This window comes from Nerophis ophidion, linkage group LG19, assembly GCF_033978795.1.
Source record: "Nerophis ophidion isolate RoL-2023_Sa linkage group LG19, RoL_Noph_v1.0, whole genome shotgun sequence".
Lineage (NCBI taxonomy): Eukaryota > Metazoa > Chordata > Actinopteri > Syngnathiformes > Syngnathidae > Nerophis > Nerophis ophidion.
The window spans coordinates 3,811,242-3,831,748 of NC_084629.1; the positions used below are offsets into that span (position 1 = coordinate 3,811,242).

At 39.4% G+C, this 20,507-nt stretch overlaps 1 protein-coding gene across 2 annotated transcripts; it reads left to right on the forward strand.

The window, feature by feature from the left end:
* The first annotated feature begins 45 nt into the window (after positions 1–45).
* LOC133537881 (polypeptide N-acetylgalactosaminyltransferase 5) lies at positions 46–20,033 on the forward strand. Of its 2 annotated transcripts, XM_061879000.1 has the most exons (11): positions 46–472; positions 569–1,156; positions 2,656–2,822; positions 8,037–8,156; positions 9,249–9,384; positions 9,461–9,580; positions 9,665–9,782; positions 12,661–12,990; positions 13,069–13,149; positions 14,402–14,554; positions 19,268–20,033. In XM_061879000.1, the coding sequence occupies exons 1-11, from the start codon at positions 462–464 to the stop codon at positions 19,406–19,408; spliced, it is 1,965 nt and encodes a 654-aa protein (XP_061734984.1). In that variant the 5' UTR covers positions 46–461; the 3' UTR covers positions 19,409–20,033. The 2 variants fall into 2 exon arrangements, with proteins under 2 accessions (XP_061734984.1, XP_061734983.1); XM_061878999.1 differs by having other exon boundaries at positions 46–1,156.
* The last annotated feature ends 474 nt before the right edge of the window (positions 20,034–20,507 follow it).

Consider the following 20,507-nt stretch of genomic DNA (forward strand, 5'->3'; position numbering starts at 1 on the left):
AAATAAATAGCTCTATCGGTATTATTTTGAAATTCACCAGTCGTTTCCGGTTTGTGCTCTTCGGTTATTTGTCCAATCGGAGTCGGCGTGAGGGGAGAAAAAAAAAATCCCACGGTAGGAAACATTAGCGCGGAATGACACGACACGGATTATATGACACGGTAATGTCCAAATAAGTTGGTATAATGAGCGAATTGAATGAACTATTCGTCATATTCTACGTGTACCGTAGTTCCGCGTCGTATTAATAGCATGCCACGCAGGCAGCTAACCGCTCCGTGGGAGGGGAACTTTAACGTCGGACACTTGTTCAAAAAGCTGCTTTGATAGTTACCGCGTTATCCATCCATCCATTTTTTTTCTTTTACTGCTTATTCCATTTGGGTTCGCTGGTGCTTATCTCAGCCACAATCGGGCGGAAGGCGGTGTACACCCTGGACAAGTCGCCTTATTAAAACAGGATGATCCGCAGGTACTTGCGGGGCAGCGGGAGGGTTCTGGTGTTTGTGTTCGTGGCTTCTGTCATTTGGCTCCTGTTGGACATTGCTGTGCTCCGCCTGTCCCTCAGCGACACCAACCTTCACCTGCTGAAGGAGCGAGTCATGCGGGAGAGGGAGCTCCTCAAGCAGCGGGCCCAGGTCAACCAGTCCACCAAAAGGGACCACGGGTATCCTTTGCTCAGGACGGGGGACAGAGGCTCGGTCAGTCCAGACATGGCCACGGTCTACAGACGCAACTCCATTTTGCTAAAAAGTGCAGGATTGCAGGAGGCTCCTGCTAAAAAGCCTGTGGATTTACCTGTAAATCAGAGCTCCAATGTTGAGGGTGCGGAAATTAAACCCACGAACACGACAGGGAAAGTTAAAGGGGAACCCGAGCCGCAGCAGCAGGATACGAGAACTGAACCTTCTGCCAGTGTAATTGAGGAGAACCACGTTACGAAGTTCTCAACGGGAGGTGTCCACCAGGTGCTGTCCCTCGACGTGACCAGCGCCCCCAGAGACCCCGCCGCCGTCGGCCAGTTCGGCCAAGCGGCCGTGGTTCCCGGCGACAAGGACGCCGAGGTGAAGGAGCGATGGGACGAGGGCTTTTTCAACGTCTTCCTGAGCGACCGGATTCCGGTGGACCGAGGTGTTCCCGACACCAGGCCTGAGATGTGAGTCACGCCCCGAACACTACCTGTCAGGTACAGTGGGGGCAAAAAAAAGTATTTAGTCAGCCACCGATTGTGCAAGTTCTCCCACTTAAAATGATGACAGAGGTCTGTAATTTTCATCATAGGTACACTTCAACTGTGAGGGACAGAATGTGGAAAATAAATCCAGGAATTCACATTGTAGGAATTTTTAAGAATGTATTTGTAAATTATGGTGGAAAATAAGTATTTGGTCCCTTAAAACAAGAAAGATGTCTGGCTCTCACAGACCTGTAACTTCTTTAAGAAGCTCTTCTGTCCTCCACTCGTTACCTGTATTAATAGCCTGTGTTTGAACTCGTTATCTGTATAAAAGACACCTGTCCACAGCCTCAAACAGTCACACTCCACTATGGCCAAGACCAAAGAGCTGTCGAAGGACACCAGGAAAAGAATTGTAGACCTGCACCAGACTGGGAAGAGTGAATCTACAATAAGCAAGCAGCTTGGTGTGAGAAAATCAACTGTGGGAGCTATTTTTAGAAAATGGAAGACATACAAGATCTGGGGCTCCACACAAGATCAAAATGATCATGAGAACGGTGAACAAAAATCCCAGAGCCACACAGGGGGACCTGGTGAATGACCTGCAGAGAGCTGGGACCAAAGTAACAAAAGGTTACCATCAGAGCGCACCACGCCGACAAGGAATCGAATCCTGCAGTTCCAGACGTGTCCCCCTGCAAAAGCCAGTGCATGTCCAGGCCCGTCTGAAGTTTGCCTGAGAGCACGCCAGTGAGTAAAAGTGGGGCACTGCAATAATTAAGTTATTTTAACTGTTGGGTTCAAGTTGTGGTACTTTATGGTCTTGTCTTTGGAGATTAAAAATAGATATTTTAAAAAAGTACCACAACTTGAACCCAACAGTTAAAATAACTTAATTATTGCAGTGCCCCACTTTTACTCACTGGCGTGGAATTCTTCCAAATCAGGTTTAGTTGCGGACGTCTGAGCAAAGGATTGGGAGAATGTCATGTGGTCAGATGAAACCAAAATAAAACTTTTTGGTACAAACTCAACTCATCGTGTTTGGAGGAAGAATGAGTTGCATCCCAAGAACACCAGACCTACTGTGAAGCATGGGGGTGGAAACATCATGCTTTGGGGCTGTTTTTCTGCTAAGGGGACAGGACGATTGATCCGTGTTAAGGAAAGAATGAATGGGGCCATGTATCGTGAGAATTTGAGCCAAAAACCTTCTTCCATCAGTGAGAGTTTTGAATGGTTGACCAAATACTTATTTTCCACCATAATTTACAAATTTAAAATTCCTACAACGTGAATTCCTGGATTTTTTTTTCACATTCTGTCTCTCACAGTTGAAGTGTACCTATGATGAAAATTACAGACCTCTGTCATCATTTTAAGTGGGAGAACTTGGACAATCGGTGGCTGACTAAATACTTTTTTGCCCCACTGTGCCCCTGCCTGCCATCTATGTAACTCCCTCTTGTCCCTAGCTGTGCCCACAACCTGGTCCACGACAACCTGCCTTCCACCAGTGTGATCTTCTGCTTCGTGGATGAGGTGTGGTCCACCCTGCTGCGCTCCGTGCACAGCGTCATCAATCGATCGCCGCCACACCTCCTTAAGGAGATCATTCTCGTGGACGACTTCAGCGCCAAAGGTAAAGGTGGCTCACTTGTAGCCTACAATCTGATGTCATCAAGAGCTATGATTGTTTGGTTACGGTTATTTATTTTAAGTCATGTTACATAAAAGTCCTACTGAAAGCCACTACTACCGACCACGCAGTCTGATAGTTTATATATCAATGATGAAATCTTAACATTGCAACACATGCCAATACGGCCGGTTTAGTTTACTAAATTACAATATTAAATTTTCAACAACTTTCTTGTTGAAAACGTCGCGTGTTTGTGACGTCTCGGGTTGTAGCGGACATATTAGCCCAGCACCACTTTTGGCTAAAAGTCGTCTCTTTTCATCGCATAATTACACAGTAATTTGGACATCTGTGTTGCTGAATCTTTTGCCATTTGTTCATTTAATAATGGAGACGTCAAAGAAGAATGCTGTTTGTGGAAAGCGGTGGATTGCAAATGCCTTTAGCACCGAAACACAGCCGGTGTTTGTTTGTAGTGAAGCTTTAACACAGAGCGGTCAAGCGAACATGTTTCTCTATGTCAACCAGCAAGTTTTTGGATGGGAAAATTGTGATATTAAGTCGGCTCTTACCGGAGACTTCAGTGGATTATGGGACCTCCTCCTGTAGCTGTCAAAAAAGGAGCTCTGATTTTGGCTCCTCGGCTTCTCTGAGACACTGGCGTTCACCGCAGCCATCCGACTTTGGAGGTATGACTTTATAATCTCACTAAAATACTATTAACACAATAAGCAGATAATGGATTTTCCAGAATTGTCCTAGTAAATGTGTTTAAATACATCTGAAACGCTCCCACTGCCGCCGCCTGGAGCCGTCACTTATTTTTTATAGTTCTTCACTCTAACTTTCCTCATCCACGAATCTTTCATCTTCGCTCAAATTAATGGGGAAATTGTCGCTTTGTTGGTCCGAATAGCTCTTGCTGCTGGAGGCTATGATTATAAACAATGTTCGGATGTGAGGAGCCCTACAACCCGTGACGTCACGTGCACATCTTCTGCTACTTAAAAGGGAAGGCATTTTTATCAGCGATCAAAAGTTGCAAACTTTATCGTCAATATTCTCTACTAAATCCTTTCAGCAAATATATGGCAACATCGCGAAATTATCAAGTATGACACGTAGAATGGACCTTCTATCCCCGTTTAAAGAAAGTCTCATTTCAGTAGGCCTTTAAAAAGGAACCTCCTGTGGTTGCATTTGAACATTTCAACACATCTGAAAAGGAGTAAGAAGAAACAAAGTTTATACTGTATTTAATCTTAATCTTTCAACCTGTATTTTACTAATAGCTAATTTACACCATGCAACTACACAACAACAAAGCACTTAGTAGCACACAAGTTATATACAATGCGCAGTAAGTGTCCTTAATTAATAATATTGCTAAAACTTTTTTCATTATAAACTAATATCCAATAATTCTAGTTGCATATTTGTATCTGTTATTTAAAAAAATATATACATATATATATATATATATATATCTTGATTGGATTATCCAGATAATAGTGCTCGATACCGTGGTAGAGCGCAATATGTAGGTACACAATACAAGACAACAGCAAACAATAAAACCAGAACCTTCTCCCTCAAAGCCCGGCAACAAAAAAAGTTTTTAAAAACGAGAGTCATTCACATGTGAATGCTTCCATTAAAATCTGATGATTGAGGGAACCCCTCATGAAACAGTTCTGTAGAGATGTAGTCCTGTGATTTTTCCCACACACACACACACACACACACACACACACACATACATACATACATACATACATATATATATATATATATATATATATATATATATAAAATAAATAAATGGGTTGTACTTGTATAGCGCTTTTCTACCTTCAAGGTACTCAAAGCGCTTTGACACTATTTCCACATTTACCCATTCACACACACTCACACACTGATGCAAGGCGCCAACCAGCACCCATCAGGAGCAAGGGTGAAGTGTCTAGCTCTGGATACAACGGACGTGACGAAGTTGGTACTAGGTGGGATTTGAACCAGGGACCCTGGTTCAAATATATATATATATCTCCAATAATTCTAGTAGCTTATTTGTATCTGTTATTTAAATATACATATACACACCTCCATCCCATCCATTTTACCGCTTGTCCCTTTTGGGGTCGCTGGAGCATATCTCGGCTGCATTTGGGCAGAAGGCAGGCTAAACTCTGGACAAGTTGCCACCCCCACAGACACTTTAACTATTAGAAATTATCCAGTATCAAATGTGTCCACATTATTAAATCTACTGCTTCAACCTGAATGAATTGTAATTTGTTTCCAAAAAAACTAATTACCACCTCATTTCAATTTAAAGATATTGTAAATCTGTTCCAGACAGTTCATGACAAATACATTAGAGATGTTTATACGTAGCATTGTTTTCTGTTTGACTCATTTCACTTGATCAAGCATTTTCTTTACATTCTACACAACAAAATAAAAGCAAGCAATGATTCCTGCTTAAAATGAATCAGATCGATATTGGTATCGGCCAATACTCAAGGTTACAATATCGGTATCCAATCGCAAGGGGAAAAGTTGTATCGGGAGTCGGACACTTCTAACAAAAATGATCCATGAACTTTGAATTCAAAATTAGTTTCAGTCGCTTTTCATTCCACCTTTCCTCAAAAGAAGTGACATTATAAAAAGGTGTTGATTTTGTTATAAGACTTATTTCTCAACTTAAAAACATGAATTGATTAACGTGGACCCCGAATTAAACAAGTTGAAAAACTTATTCGGGTGTTATCATTTAGTGGTCAATTGTACGGAATATGTACTGTGCATTCTACTAATAAAAGTTTCAATCAATCAAAGTCTGAAAAGGTCCACAGATTCATGCATGGAAACCAACAGGTGGCACCAACAGGTTAGAGCTCTTTTGCCCGTCACTCACACTGGCGAGCCATTGGAGGAAAAACATGGCTCAAAGTTAGTTTTTTTGCTTACAAAGGGGTAGTTTGAATATTTAAAAGATAATAGTGATCAACAAAGCATCAAATTGCAGTTGGAGCGGCAAATACATTTTTTTATTACAATCCAAAGGGAAAATGTCACTGATTTTGACATTGATTTTAAAACGTGTGTACTATGTGTGTATATAAACTATACGGTAAGTTTGAGGGTTTTAAATTGTATTCCTGGATGTCTTACATTCATGTTAATGTAGTGTTTATTTACAGTATGATTAGTAGTTGTAGTAATGTAAAAGGGCAGTGTGATAGGCAACGTTCCCTCTAATTTTTCATGTGTGTGAGCAAACGCACAAATTCCCTGAGTGTTCAGTGGAGCACATGTGAGCAACAGACGTGCACACTGTGGCCACACCTGTCCCAAACCTGAAATAACAATTTAAATGTTCTATTAAAACAATTTTCTGATATAAGTGATCTTGCCTTCTTACAATGACAATAACAAAAAAACGTGTTTTTCATGAACTATGTGCTAGTATTCTCTGTCTGGCTGCGGGTCCTGCCTTTAAAAGAAATGTCACCCCTTTCAGAGATTACATTTACAGGGTATCCGCGGATCCTTAAAAAGTCTTAAATTCATGTATCTAAAATTAAGGCCTTAAAAAGTATTAAATTTATTAAAAATTCCTAAAATGGTCTTAAATTCAGTACTCAATGGTCTTAAATTGTCCGGCCAGTTTTTTTTTGTGTTTTTTTTTCGGGGCACGTCTGAGTAAAAGTTACAGCACGTCTTTGAGTAAAAGTGAGTGATTTCAACTCACTCATTTTTGTCTTTGTATCTCTTAAAGAGATACAAAGACAAAATAAGTGATGTAAAAAATAGAGGCAGAACTCGTGAATGAGAACAGCCAGCTGAAGCTCAACTGAGGCTCATTTGAGTGTGTGTTCAGTGTTTTGTTGTTGTTATAATACTGTTTTGCACTATTATTGCACTATTATTGACCAAATGTAATGTATTTTTACGCTCACCTCGGTTACTATGTTTTTATTGGTGTTGGTTTGTTTGTTTTGGATGTCAAAGTTTTTGGATCTCTCAAGATTTTTGATAAGCACCACTCTGCCAAACAGCTTATCAGTTTGTTTATTAATAAACATACAAAAAGTAAACTTGACTGATTGTCATTGAGGTTGTAGTACAGTGGGATCCCCAACCATCGCTTATATTCATAGATTTTTTTTTTTTTTCGGTCTTAAATTTAATTCAAGGTGGCATTAAAAAGGTCTTAAAAAGTCTTAAATTTGACTTGCTGAACCCTGCAGATACCCTGATTTAGTTTCTGTAACTTTCTGTCTGTAAAATACATATTTTTATTAGCATTTATGAAATCTAGTGACAATATTTCATGAATAACATCCTTAGATTAACATTCTTAATAAATGGCAGTAAAATAAGCACACATCTGATTGAGGAGTCAGAATGTTACAACCTGGCATTTACACATTGTGTGGCGTTAGGGTTGTCCGACTTTTTGTGTGGCCATAAACGCAACACTGGCTAAGTGCCAGGAGTGCTTGTGTTGGTGCATGTGAGAGAGCGAGCGGCTTCTGTTGAAATGACGGAAGACAAAGTTGGTTTAAGCCTGGTTTGTATGGTAGAAAATTACCAGTTTTTAATAGATAAAAGTTGTTTTTACACATGTTTTTGGTGTGGTTACAAACAGTTTTGCTCAATAAAGTGATTGATGGAATTCCTGCCAGTAAAGTGTCTCGACAGATGATAATTGAACTGTGTTGACAAAGATTGTTTTATTCACCGGGGCCACTCTTGTTGTCACTCATAGAGTTGCATTGCAAAATCATACAGAATAAATTGCAATGTGTTTATTTTGTTTAAAGTTCAGATGGGATTTTTGATTTTCTGCGCACAGAGGACACGTGAGCAGTGCGCTACTGCGCAGGCGCGCACCTTAGAGGGAACATTGGTGATAGGTATTTGTAGTATTCTGCTGCTGTTGTGTCACTATTCAGTATGAGGAAGTGCAGTTCTACAACAATACATTTTGATCAACCGCAAGCACAATAATAGACATGCGGTATTTTTGCACAAATACCTCTGACATTGGGTGGCAAAACTTAAACTAATTTACATTACTGTGTGCATGTACATATACTGTTCCAATCATTCCATCTCTATGTAACTTGCTCTAACTATTTTTTTCTCCAAGTACAGTATGCTGGAGTTGACCTTTCTACAAACTTGTTTTAACTGGTGCAGATAACCTAAAGGACGCGCTTGACAAGTACATGTCCCAGTTTCCCAAAGTCCGAATCATTCGTCTGAAGGAACGTCAAGGCCTGATCAGGGCTCGGCTGGCTGGAGCAGCCGTTGCCAAAGGTGTGTTCTGGTTTTGGCCTTGTACATGGAAGAGATCTCCATTACATATTATAATGTGGTTTAATTAAGAACTATATTAACTGTCTCCTTCATAGGGAATCTTTTTTTAAAACGTAACATACACCCAGATAGTAGTACATGTTGTAAATAGTCATATTTTGTGTGTAATTGACTAACTTTCCCACTATTTGGTAGGGGTGTAACGGTACACAAAAATTTCGGTTCGGTACGTACCTCGGTTTAGAGGTCACGGTACAGTAAGAAAACAACAAAATATACATTTTTTGGTTATTTATTTACCAAATTTGTAAACAATGGCTTTATCTTTTTAACATTGGGAACATTATAATAATTCTACCCACGTTAATCCACATTAAACTGCCTCAAGTTGTTGCTTTGATTAAATAAGATGTCAAAACCTTTCTACATTACAACAAGTGAAACATTAAACAGTTTCAAGTCAACTCATCATGCTTAATTTATTACAGCATTTGGGAAGTCTGTAGTTGACTTTTATTATACACACACACATAGCAAAATGAGCTAAAGTAACGCTAAAAGCTAATTAGCCTTCACCTCAACTATGAGCAAGCTGAGCTGCAGTTTAAAGTTTCTAGAAGGTCAACGGGCTCATAGTGATGTTCATAATAGTTGTGACTGGGAAGTGTTTTTTATAATTTGGGGAGTGTACGATATCCACTGCTCACCTGCTAAACACATATCTGCTCATCTCGACGCCGGAGCACAGACTCCATGCTTTCTGAATACGCACTGCTGATTGGCTTTGTATGTAACCAATCAGATGGTTGTGTGGGCGGGACAATGCTGGGTACTCACTGCTCAGACAGAGGCAGAAAGCAGAGCAGCTTGCTAAGACTTTAGTTTACAAACTCGTTCGACACACCCTCGTACCGAACCGAAACCCCCGAAGCGAAACGGTTCAATACAAATACCGTTACACCCCTACTATGTGGGGAAAAACTGCAAACTAAACACAAGCATGTGTCTGTTAAAAGCCAACATAATTTATATGTACTGCAGCTGTCCACGTGTGGTTATTTCAGAGTAACAGGATGTTTGCTTTGCTCTTAGGCGAGGTTCTTACCTTCCTCGACTCGCACGTTGAATGCAACGTGGGCTGGCTGGAGCCTCTGCTGGAGCGAGTCTACATGGATCGCAGGAAGGTGCCCTGTCCAGTTATAGATGTCATCAGTGACCAGGACCTGAGGTGGCACCAGTCAGAAAAATATGTTATGGATGTCTTTCATTTTTACTGTACAGTTCTATTTTCCTTTCACCTCTAGTTATAAGATGGTTGACAACTTCCAGAGGGGCATTTTCAAATGGCCTTTGGTGTTTGGTTGGAATGCCCTATCAAACGAGTATGTTAAGAAGAAGAATATGACCACAGCCGACCCCATCCGGTACCCAGACACCCTCGGGCTCACCCTTGTTATTTTATGTGTTTCATGATCATCATTATATGAGGTTTTGTTTCAATCTCACAGATGTCCCGTTATGGCTGGAGGACTCTTTTCCATTGACCGGAAATACTTCTACGAACTCGGTGCCTATGATCCAGGATTGGATGTGTGGGGTGGAGAGAACATGGAGATTTCATTTAAGGTAAAGAACAGACACACATTAACTACGGCTGGACGATTAAGACAATTTTGATTTCGAATATAGCTTCCAATGTATGAAATTTGCATGCAACGTGCATGCAAATTTGTGAGTTTGTACTTTGAAACAAACAGATAAGGAGCAAAGTTTGGGATCATACCATGGTTGCTACTTTTTGACACGGCGCCAGTATGCTTAATCAACAATCACTAAACTCAACAAATAAAGTACCGTATTTTTCGGAGTATAAGTCGCACCGGCCGAAAATGCATAATAAAGAAGAAAAAAAACATAAGTCGCACTAGAGCACTGTTTTTCAACTTTTTCTGAACCAAGGCACATTTTTTGCGTCGAAAAAATGCGGAGGCACACCACCAGCAGAAATCATTAAAAAACGAAATCCAGTTGACAGTAAAAAGTCGTTGTGGCAATTGTTGGATATGACTTTAAAGCATAACCAAGCATGCATGACTATAGCTCGTCTCAAAGTAGGTGTACTGTCACAGCATACCCTGACTTATTTTCACTTTTTTGCTCTTTTCCTGTGTAGTTTTTACTTCTTGTCTTGCGCTCCTATTTCGGTGGCATTTTCTCTTTTTTTGGTATTTTCCTGTAGCAGTTTCATGTCTTCCTTTGAGCGATATTTCCCGCATCGTTTTAGCGATCAAGAATATTTCAGTTGTTTTTATCCTCCTTTGTGGGGATATTGTTGATTGTCATGTCATGTTTGGATGTACTTTGTGGACGCCGTCTTTGCTCCACAGCAAGTCTTTGCTGTCATCCAGCATTCTGTTTTTGTTTACTTTGTAGCCAGTTAGGTTTTAGTTTCGTTCTGCATAGCCTTCCCTAAGCTTCAATGCCTTTTTTGAGCGGCACTCACCTCTTGTTTATTTTTGGTTTAAGCATTAGACACCTTTTTACCTGCACTGTGCCTCCCGCTGTTTCCGACATCTACAAAGCTATTCACAACCTGCCGCCATCTACTGATATGGAAGAGTATTACACGGTTTCTCTGCCGAGCTCTAGACAGCAGCGACACTCAACTACACATCATTTGCAGACTATTATTACTGGTTTGCAAAAAATATTTTTAACCCAAATAGGTGGAATTAGATCATCTCCCACGGCACACAGGACTGTATCTCACGGCACAGCGATTAAAAAACACAGCACTAGAGTATAAGTCGCATTTTGGGGGGAATTTATTTTATGAAATCAAACACCAAGAATAGACATTTGAAAGGCAATTTAAAATGAAGAGTGAACAGGCTGAATAAGCGTACGTTATATGACGCATAAATAAACTGAGAAGGTGCCTGGTATTTAAACGTAACATATTATGGTAAGTCATTCAAATAACATAAAGAGCATGTTATACGTTTACCAAACAATCTGTCACTCTTAATCGCTAAATCCGATAAAAACGTTTTCCTCTGTGTCGCTTCTAAACAATCTATGCCAACTCCAAAGCATCTTTTTTTCCCACAATTGTTTATGTATTTTAATTGTGATTATGGAGTATTGAGAACAATGCACTTCTGTTATGACCCGCCCTTGCCAAATTTTTATTGGTTGACGTGTGTGTGTGTGTGACGTTTGCTGATGTACGCCTAGTCTCTTACGTGACTGAGATAAATAATATTTGATATTTTACGGTAATGTGTTAATTTCACACAAATCGCACTCTATACTATGAAAAAAACTGCGACTTATAATCCGAAAAATACGGTAATGCATTTCCACGTGGACAGTTACAGAATTGGCCAGTAAAACGAAATCCATTGTTAAACGCATATCCCGGAAATTGACACACATTTGCCTTGAAATGCTGTCACCGTGAGGCGAAAGAACATTATTTTGCGCTTAGTCACTCGCCCCGTGCTAAACTAAACAGTAGAGACGGCCGCTTGAAACCACGAATAAACAACGTGGCTGAAGCTAGCAAGAACCATCTATTTTTTCCTCTAGTCCTTCACTCTCACTTTCCTCATCCACAAATCTTTCATCCTCGCTCAAATTAATGGGGAAATCGTCGCTTTCTCGGTCCGAACCGCTCTCGTTGCTGGTGGCCATGATTGTAAACAATGTTCAGATGTGAGGAGCTCCACAACCCGTGATGTCACGCGCACATCGTCTGCTACTTCCGGTACAGGCAAGGCTTTTTTATCAGCACCAAAAGTTGCAAATTTTATCGTCATGTTCTCTACTAAATCTTTTCAGCAAAAATATGGCAATATCTTAAAATGATCAAGTATGACACATAGAATGGACCTGCTATCCCCGTTTAAATAAGAAAATCTCATTTCTGTAGGCCTTTAACAACCACTTGGCAATTAAAATAAATTAAACATCCATCCATCCATTCATTTTCTGCCACGTGTCCCTTTTGGGGTCGCTGGAGCCTATCTCAGCGGCATTCAGGCAGAAGGCGTGTACACCCTAGACAAGTCGCCACCTCATTCAACATATCAAATCAAACATCAAAATAATGTAAGTCGTCTCACCATCAGCCACCCTGGTCTCTGTAAACATTTGGGCATTACTGCATTTGGCAAATTCTCCTAGAGCAGTGTTTGTTGGCCTGGAGCTGGAGACTTAAAGGAGTGGACTTAATTGCTTCAGGTGAGAGCCTTCCTGATTGCTGGATGGCCTTCTGCTGTTAGGAAATATTGAATGTGATTCCAGTTCTCTCCTCTGGGGGGAAATGGGAGCCAAACTCACATTTGGACACAAGGCACTTCTGTTTGGGTGAAGGTTTTGGCCTTGTATAGAGTTGGCCAAAACAATAGTCCTTCTGACTAAAAGCCCAAATCACTTTTAACAGTCATGACTGTGGTGCGGATTAACTTGAGGAAATCCTATGTGATGACTGCCCGTACAGATCTGGATGTGCGGAGGCGAAATAGAGATCATCCCCTGCTCTCGAGTAGGACACATTTTCCGGGATCAGAACCCATACAAATTCCCAAAGGACAGGCGGAAGACTGTGGAGCGTAACTTGGCCAGAGTTGCCGAGGTCTGGCTGGACGAGTACAAGGAGCTTTTCTACGGCCACGGCTACCACCACCTGCTGGACATCAGCGTCATTGACGTGGGCAACCTCACAGAGCAGATCCAGCTGAGGCACAGACTGAAGTGCAAGAGCTTCAAATGGTACCTGGATAATGTGTACCCAGAGATGGATTCCCCCTTAGTCAAAGCTAAAGGCCTTGTAAGTTGGTTATTATTTTGCAGTGCTGGTATTCTTTTTAGTGTGTATATATACTCTATATATTTTGATTTACTACAGGTCTTCAATCGGGGCCTAAGAGAATGTCTGACTCTGCAAAATTATTCTCTCTCCTTTGAGATGTGTGATCTCAGCAAGCAGGTAGGTTAGACTTTGCTCTACACCAGGGGTCACCAACGCGGTGCCTGCGAGCACCAGGTAACCCGTAAGGACCAGATGAGTAGCCCGCTGGCCTGTTCTAAAAATAGCTCAAATAGCAGCACTTACCAGTGAGCTGCCTCTATTTTTTAAGTTTTATTTATTTACTAGCAAGCTGGTCTCGCTTTGCTCGAAATTTTTAATTCTAAGAGAGAAAAAACTCAAATAGAATTTGAAAATCCAAGAAAACATTTAAGACTTAGTCTTCACTTGTTTAAATAAATTCATTTATTTTTTTAATTTGCTTCATATAACTTTCAGAAAGACAATTTTAGAGAAAAAATAAACCTTAAAAATGATTTTGGGATTTTTAAACACATATACCTTTTTACCTTTTAAATCCCTTCCTCTTCTTTCCTGACAATTTAAATCAATGTTCAAGTATTTTTTTTTCTATTGTAAAGAATAATAAATACATTTTAATTTAATTCTTCATTTTAGCTTTTGTTTTTTCGACGAAGAATATTTGTGAAATATTTCTTCAAACTTATGATTAAAATTCAAAAAAATTATTCTGGCAAATCTAGAAAATCTCTAGAATCAAATTTAAATCTTATTTCAAAGTATTTTGAATTTCTTTTAAAAATTTTCTTCTGGAAAATCTAGAAGAAATAATGATTTGTCTTTGTTAGAAATATAGCTTGGTCCAATTTCTTATATATTCTAAGAAAGTGCAGATTGGATTTTAACCTATTTAAAACATGTCATCAAAATTCTAAAATTAATCTTAATCAGGAAAAATTACTAATGATGTTCCATAAATTATTTTTTTTTATATTTTCAAAAAGATTCTAATTAGCTAGTTTTTCTCTTCATTTTTTTTGGTTGAATTTTAAAGAGTAGAAATTGAAGATAAAGTATGTTTAAAAATGTTATTTTTATTTTTTCGTGTTTTCCCCTCTTTTAAACCGTTCAACAAAGTGTTTTTTCCATCATTTATTCTCCAAAAAAAAATGTAAGACGGAATGACAAACAGAAATACCCATTTTTTTTATACATATATATTTGTTTATTAAAAGGTAAATTAAACAAATTGGCTATTTCTGGCAATTTATTTAAGTGTGTATCAAACTGGTAGCCCTTCGCATTAATCAGAACCCAAGAAGTAGCTCTTGGTTTTAAAAAGGTTGGTGACCCCTGTGTCTTGAAGATGTACATTTTTAATGTCTCACACCGGCTTTGTACTTTCTCAAAGAGTCAGCACTTTAATTACACCTGGTTGAGGAACATCCGCCAGCAGGACCTGTGTGTCGCACCCCAGGCCAAATACAACCGCTTGGTTGTAGAGTCATGTGACCGTGCCAAGGCTGGACAACGCTGGCTACACAAATCGTCCAACTCTGCACTGGTAAGTTCAAGTTCCACTTAGGGTGTGTAGCTCAGCCTTTCAACCACATTTGGTCGTTTCCCGCCAGACTGCAATTTATTTGTGGCGTGCTGGTTTTACGAGGGGTGATGTAATTGTTGAATTTAACACAACACATTTCACACAAATAATTTAAAAAAAAGGCCCCAAATATTAGGTACACCAGCACAGCAAGATGTCCATTATTCTTTTTTCTGGGAGTTGGCAACACACGTAGCGTAAACTAATGCAAGTGAAATGACTGAATTTTGCAACAAATTGCTACAATTTATGTTTTATCCTTGACAAGTGTTGAAGGAAGTGTTGAGGATAATGGAGGTTGAGTTAATTCAACTAAAAAAATGGTTTGATATTAATAAGTAATCATTGAATGATAAGAAAACTAAATTTATGGTGTTTAGTGGTGCAAGGACAAATTGTGAAGCAAAATTAAAGTTAAATCATGTGGAAATTGACAGAGTATATGAAATTAAATTCTTGGGAATAATAGTTGATCATAAACTGTGTTGGAAACCGCATATTGAATATATAAAAGGAAAAATATCCAAATCTATTGCTATTCTTTATAAAGTAAGACACATGCTGAATAACGAGACAATGGTTCCACATTGACAAAACATCGAACAATATTCAGTTATTTACATGTAACTTACACATTTTGTGTAATTATAACAATAAGAAAACATTATAAAATACATTATTTACAAGACATATTTGACCCTGCTACTCTAATATATATTGTTCTTTAGTGCAACAAGAAAAGCCCAATGTGTTTAATGCCTTTTTAATTTTTATTTTAAACTACGAAAATATTTATTTGAGTTCAATAAAAACCAGATGTTTAACGTATCATAAGATGTTGTTCAAATTAAGCCAACATTATTTTTTATTATTATTATTATTTTTTTGGGTCCTCTTTATTTTGAAAAGTATCGAAATACACTTTGGAACCGGTCCGAGTACCAAAATTTGGTATCTGGACAACCCTAAAAGTAATACAAATATTTATCCGAGCAGTTTGTCTATTTTATGGAGGAATGTAGTTAATTATAGAACTGGCATCCACTAAAAAAAAAAAAGTATAGATTTTGAATCGAGAATTGGTTTGATAGATAGATAGTACTTTATTTATTCCGTCAGGAGAGTTCCTTCAGGAAAATTACAATTTTCAGCACAATCCCATTCAAGATCAGACAAACATTACAGGGAGACAGAACAGGATCTATTTCAAATCAAATTGTTACCCCTAAGAATCGAATCGCGTGGTGCTCTAATACAGTGGTTCTCAACCTTTTTTCAGTGACGTACCCCCTAATCAGAGCAAAGCATTTTGGTTGAAAAAGAGATAAAGAAGTAAAATGCAGCACTGTGTCATCAGTTTTCTGATTTATTAAATTGTATAACAGTGCAAAATATTGCTCATTCGTAGTGGTCTTTCTTGAACTATTTGGGAAAAAAAGATATAAAAATACCTAAAAACCTGTTGACAAATAAACAAGTGATTCAATTATAAAGATTTCTCCACATAGAAGTAATCATCAACTTAAAGTGCCCTCTTTGGGGATTGTAATAGAGATCCATCTGGATTCATCAACTTAATTATAAACATTTCTTCACAAAAAAAAGAAATCTTTAACATCAATATTTATGGTACATGACCACAAAATATCTAGCTGTCAACACTGAATGTTGCATTTTTTTTGCACAGTTTATGAAATATTTTGTTGAAGTATTATTCAATAAACATATTTATAAAGGATTTTTGAATTGTTGCTATTTTTAGAATATTTTAAAAAAATCTCACGTACCCCTTGGCATACCTTCAAGTACCCCCAGGGGTACGCGGACCCCCATTTGAGAACCACTGCTTTAGTGCAACAAGAAAATCCCAATGTGTTTAATCCCTTTTAATTTTTATTTTAATCTATTAAAATAGTTCTTTCAGTGCAATTAGAACCAGATGTTTAACGTATCATAAGATTTTGTTCAAATTAAGCCAGCATTTTTTTTATTTTATTTTTTGTGGTCCCTTTTATTTTGAAAAGTATCGATATACACTTTGGTACCGGTCCCAGTACCAAAATGTTGGTATCTGGACAACCCTAAATTAATAAATATTTATCAGAGCAGTTTGTCTATTTTATGGAGTGTAGTTAATTATAGAACTAGCACCCACTAAAAAAAAAAAGTATAGATTTTGAATCAAGAATTGGTTTTATTCTATTTCAAATCAAATTGTTACCCCTAAGAATCGAATGGAATGGTGCCCTGATACAGTGGTTCCCAACCTTTTTTCAGTGACGTACCCCCTGTGAACATTTTTTTACTTCAAGTACCCCCTAATCAGAGCAAATCATTTTTGGTTGAGAAAAAAGAGATAAAGAAGTAAAATACAGCACTATGTCATCAGTTTACTGATTTATTAAATTGTATAACAGTGCAAAATATTGCTCATTTGTAGTGGTCTTTCTTGAACTATTTGGAAAAAAAGATATAAAAATAACTAAACACTTGTTGAAAATAAACAATTGATTCAATTATAAGTAAAGATTTCTACACATAGAAGTAATCATCAACTTAAAGTGCCCTCTTTGGGGATTGTAATAGAGATCCATCTGGATTCATCAACTTAATTCTAAACATCCATCCATCCGTTGTCTACCGCTTATTCCCCTTTTTTTTTTTGGGATCGCGGGGGGCGCTGGCGCCTATCTCAGCTACAATCGGGCGGAAGGCGGGGTACACCCTGGACAAGTCGCCACCTCATCGCAGGGCCAACACAGATAGACAGACAACATTCACACTCACATTCACACCCATCCATCCATCCATTTTCTACCGCTTATTCCCTATCGGGGTCGCGGGGGGCGCTGGCGCCTATCTCAGCTACAATCGGGCGGAAGGCAGGGTACACCCTAGACAAGTCGCCACCTCATCGCAGGGCCAACACAGATAGACAGACAACATTCACACTCACATTCACACCCATCCATCCATCCATTTTCTACCGCTTATTCCCTATCGGGGTCGCGGGGGGCGCTGGCGCCTATCTCAGCTACAATCGGGCGGCAGGCGGGGTACACCCTAGACAAGTCGCCACCTCATCGCAGGGCCAACACAGATAGACAGACAACATTCACACTTACATTCACACACTAGGGCCAATTTAGTGTTGCCAATCAACCTATCCCCAGGTGCATGTCTTTGGAGGTGGGAGGAAGCCGGAGTACCCGGAGGGAACCCACGCATTCACGGGGAGAACATGCAAACTCCACACAGAAAGATCCCGAGCCTGGATTTGAACCCAGGACTGCAGGACCTTCGTATTGTGAGGCAGACGCACTAACTAACCCCTCTGCCACCGTGAAGCCCTAATTCTAAACATTTCTTCGCAAAAAAAGAAATCTTTAACATCAATATTAATGGAACATGTCCTCAAAACAATTTAGCTGTAAACACTGAATATTGCATTGTTGCATTTCATTTTCGCAGTTTATGAACCTAAATTCATGTTTTGTTGAAGTATTATTCAATAAATATATTTATAAAGGATTTTTTAATTGTTGCTATTTTTAGAATATTTTTGAAAAATCTCTAGTACCCCTTGGCATACCTTCAAGTACCCCCAGGGGTACACGTACCCCCATTTGAGAACCATTGCCCTAATATATGCACATTAATCCCGCAGTTTTTTGACCATACATACTCCTTTACCCAAAACCACGGATGGTTATCTGAAAGTTTTTTTATACGGTCAGTGATCAGATCTATGCATACGGGTTTTCCCACTCCTTTGGTCAAAACCGTCCTGAGAAGCAACACAGTTGTGATATATTTTGGAAGCTTTTGTGTTTCTGAAGACCACCCAAACAAAATTATATCCCTGTCCGGGACAAGTTTTCTCTGATATATCCCCCGAATAAAAGATGTCAATCAATCAATCAATGTTTACTTATATAGCCCTAAATCACTAGTGTCTCAAAGGGCTGCACAAACCTCTAAGGGCAAGGAAAACTCACATCGGTGACAATAATGACCCAGTGGGACGTCGGTGACAATGATGACTATGAGAACCTTGGAGAGGAGGAAAGCAATGGATGTCGAGCGGGTCTAACATGATACTGTGAAAGTTCAATCCATAATGGATCCAACACAGTCGCGAGAGTCCAGTCCAAAGCGGATCCAACACAGCAGCGAGAGTCCCGTTCACAGCGGAGCCAGCAGGAAACCATCCCAAGCGGAGGCGGATCAGCAGCGCAGAGATGTCCCCAGCCGATACACAGGCAAGCAGTACATGGCCACCGGATCGGACCGGACTCCCTCCACAAAGGAGAGTGGCACATAGAAGAAAAAGAAAAGAAACGGCAGATCAACTGGTTTAAAAAGGGAGTCTATTTAAAGGCTAGAGTATACAAATGAGTTTTAAGGTGAGACTTAAATGCTTCTACTGAGGTGGCATCTCAAACTGTTATGTGCTCCCTTTTGAGGTGCATTATGTGTCATGTGTGCTATGGCTATGAGTTGTTTTTTCCCCTTGACCTCAGTCTGGACCCCCTCTCCAGGGACCCAGGCTTAGACCGATTTTTTTTTTCTCAAAACCCCAAAACAACCAAAGTAGCTAATGAACTTTTGTGTCAAATGGTCATTGCTACTACTCACCAGACATCACGTGTTTGTCTTCCTACTACTGTCCAGGCCGAGCACTTGCTCGTCGAGGTTTCGCCCAACCAGTTGTGCCTGGAAGCGTCGCCTCAGGGTGACAACCTTCTCTTCGCCCACTGCGCAGCTAAAAATGCCCACCAGAAATGGCAGTTCACAAACAACTTCTCGCCGTGAAAGACCTGACAAGCTGTCAAACCTGCACTAGAAGAAGCCTTCAGCATTTTTGTGCTGCAGGTATTTCCTCTGAGCCGGTGTGTGTGTGTGTGTGTGTGTGTGTGTGTGTGTGTGTGTGTGTGTGTGTGTGTGTGTGTGTGTGTGTGTGTGTGTGTGTGTGTGTGTGTGTGTACGAAGCAGGGGCTGTGTAGATGTGCAATGTTTTCATAACCTTTTTATACATCAGCCTCTGTCCTTTCCTTAAAACTCCATTTCTTTGTATCCTTTTAAAAGTACTTGTGTTGCAGTTAGGTTGCACATTCAAACACACTCCACGTAACACGCAGCTACTGAACACTTACGTGCCTCATGTTCCCTGTGAACGTCTCACACTAAACAAATAACGACGATGGAACTTTTGTATAAAACACGGGTACAGTTTGTGATGTTGTTTTTTTTTTTTTTTTAAAGATGTTTACTTGAGGTAAAACCACTCTGGGTTATTTTAACGCCGCATTGATTGGGCGGGTGACATAGTATGATTCTGTCACTAGAGGGCAGCCTTTAATTGGGATTTTGTAAGAAGGACAATTACACAGAAGATGCAAAAAAAAAAAAACAGGCAAATAAAATGAGTTTAATTTCTCGTTGTGTTTATTTTGCATCCACAATTTAACATTACGACAAATATTTTTTTTTGTGTATATTTGTAGTGAAAGTTATAAGCTGCTTGTCCGTGGATTTAGACATGAGCATTTTCATAAGCAGGAATACATCAAAATATAGCTGCAGTAAACATTGCTCATGATAAAGCAATGCACATTTTAGTCTTTTTTTTTTAAAGGGGAACATTATCACAATTTCAAAAGGGTTAAAAACAATAAAAATCAGTTCCCAGTGGCTTGTTGTATTTTTGGAAGTTTTTTTCAAAATTTTACCGGTCTCGGAATATCCCTAAATAAAGCTTTAAAGTGCCTTATTTTCGCTGTCTTCGAAACCACTATCCATTTCCCTGTGACGTCACACAGTGCTGCCAATGTAAACAAACAATGGGAATACCACAGCAAGATATAGCGACATTAGCTCGGATTCAAACTCGGATTTCAGCGACTTAAGCGAT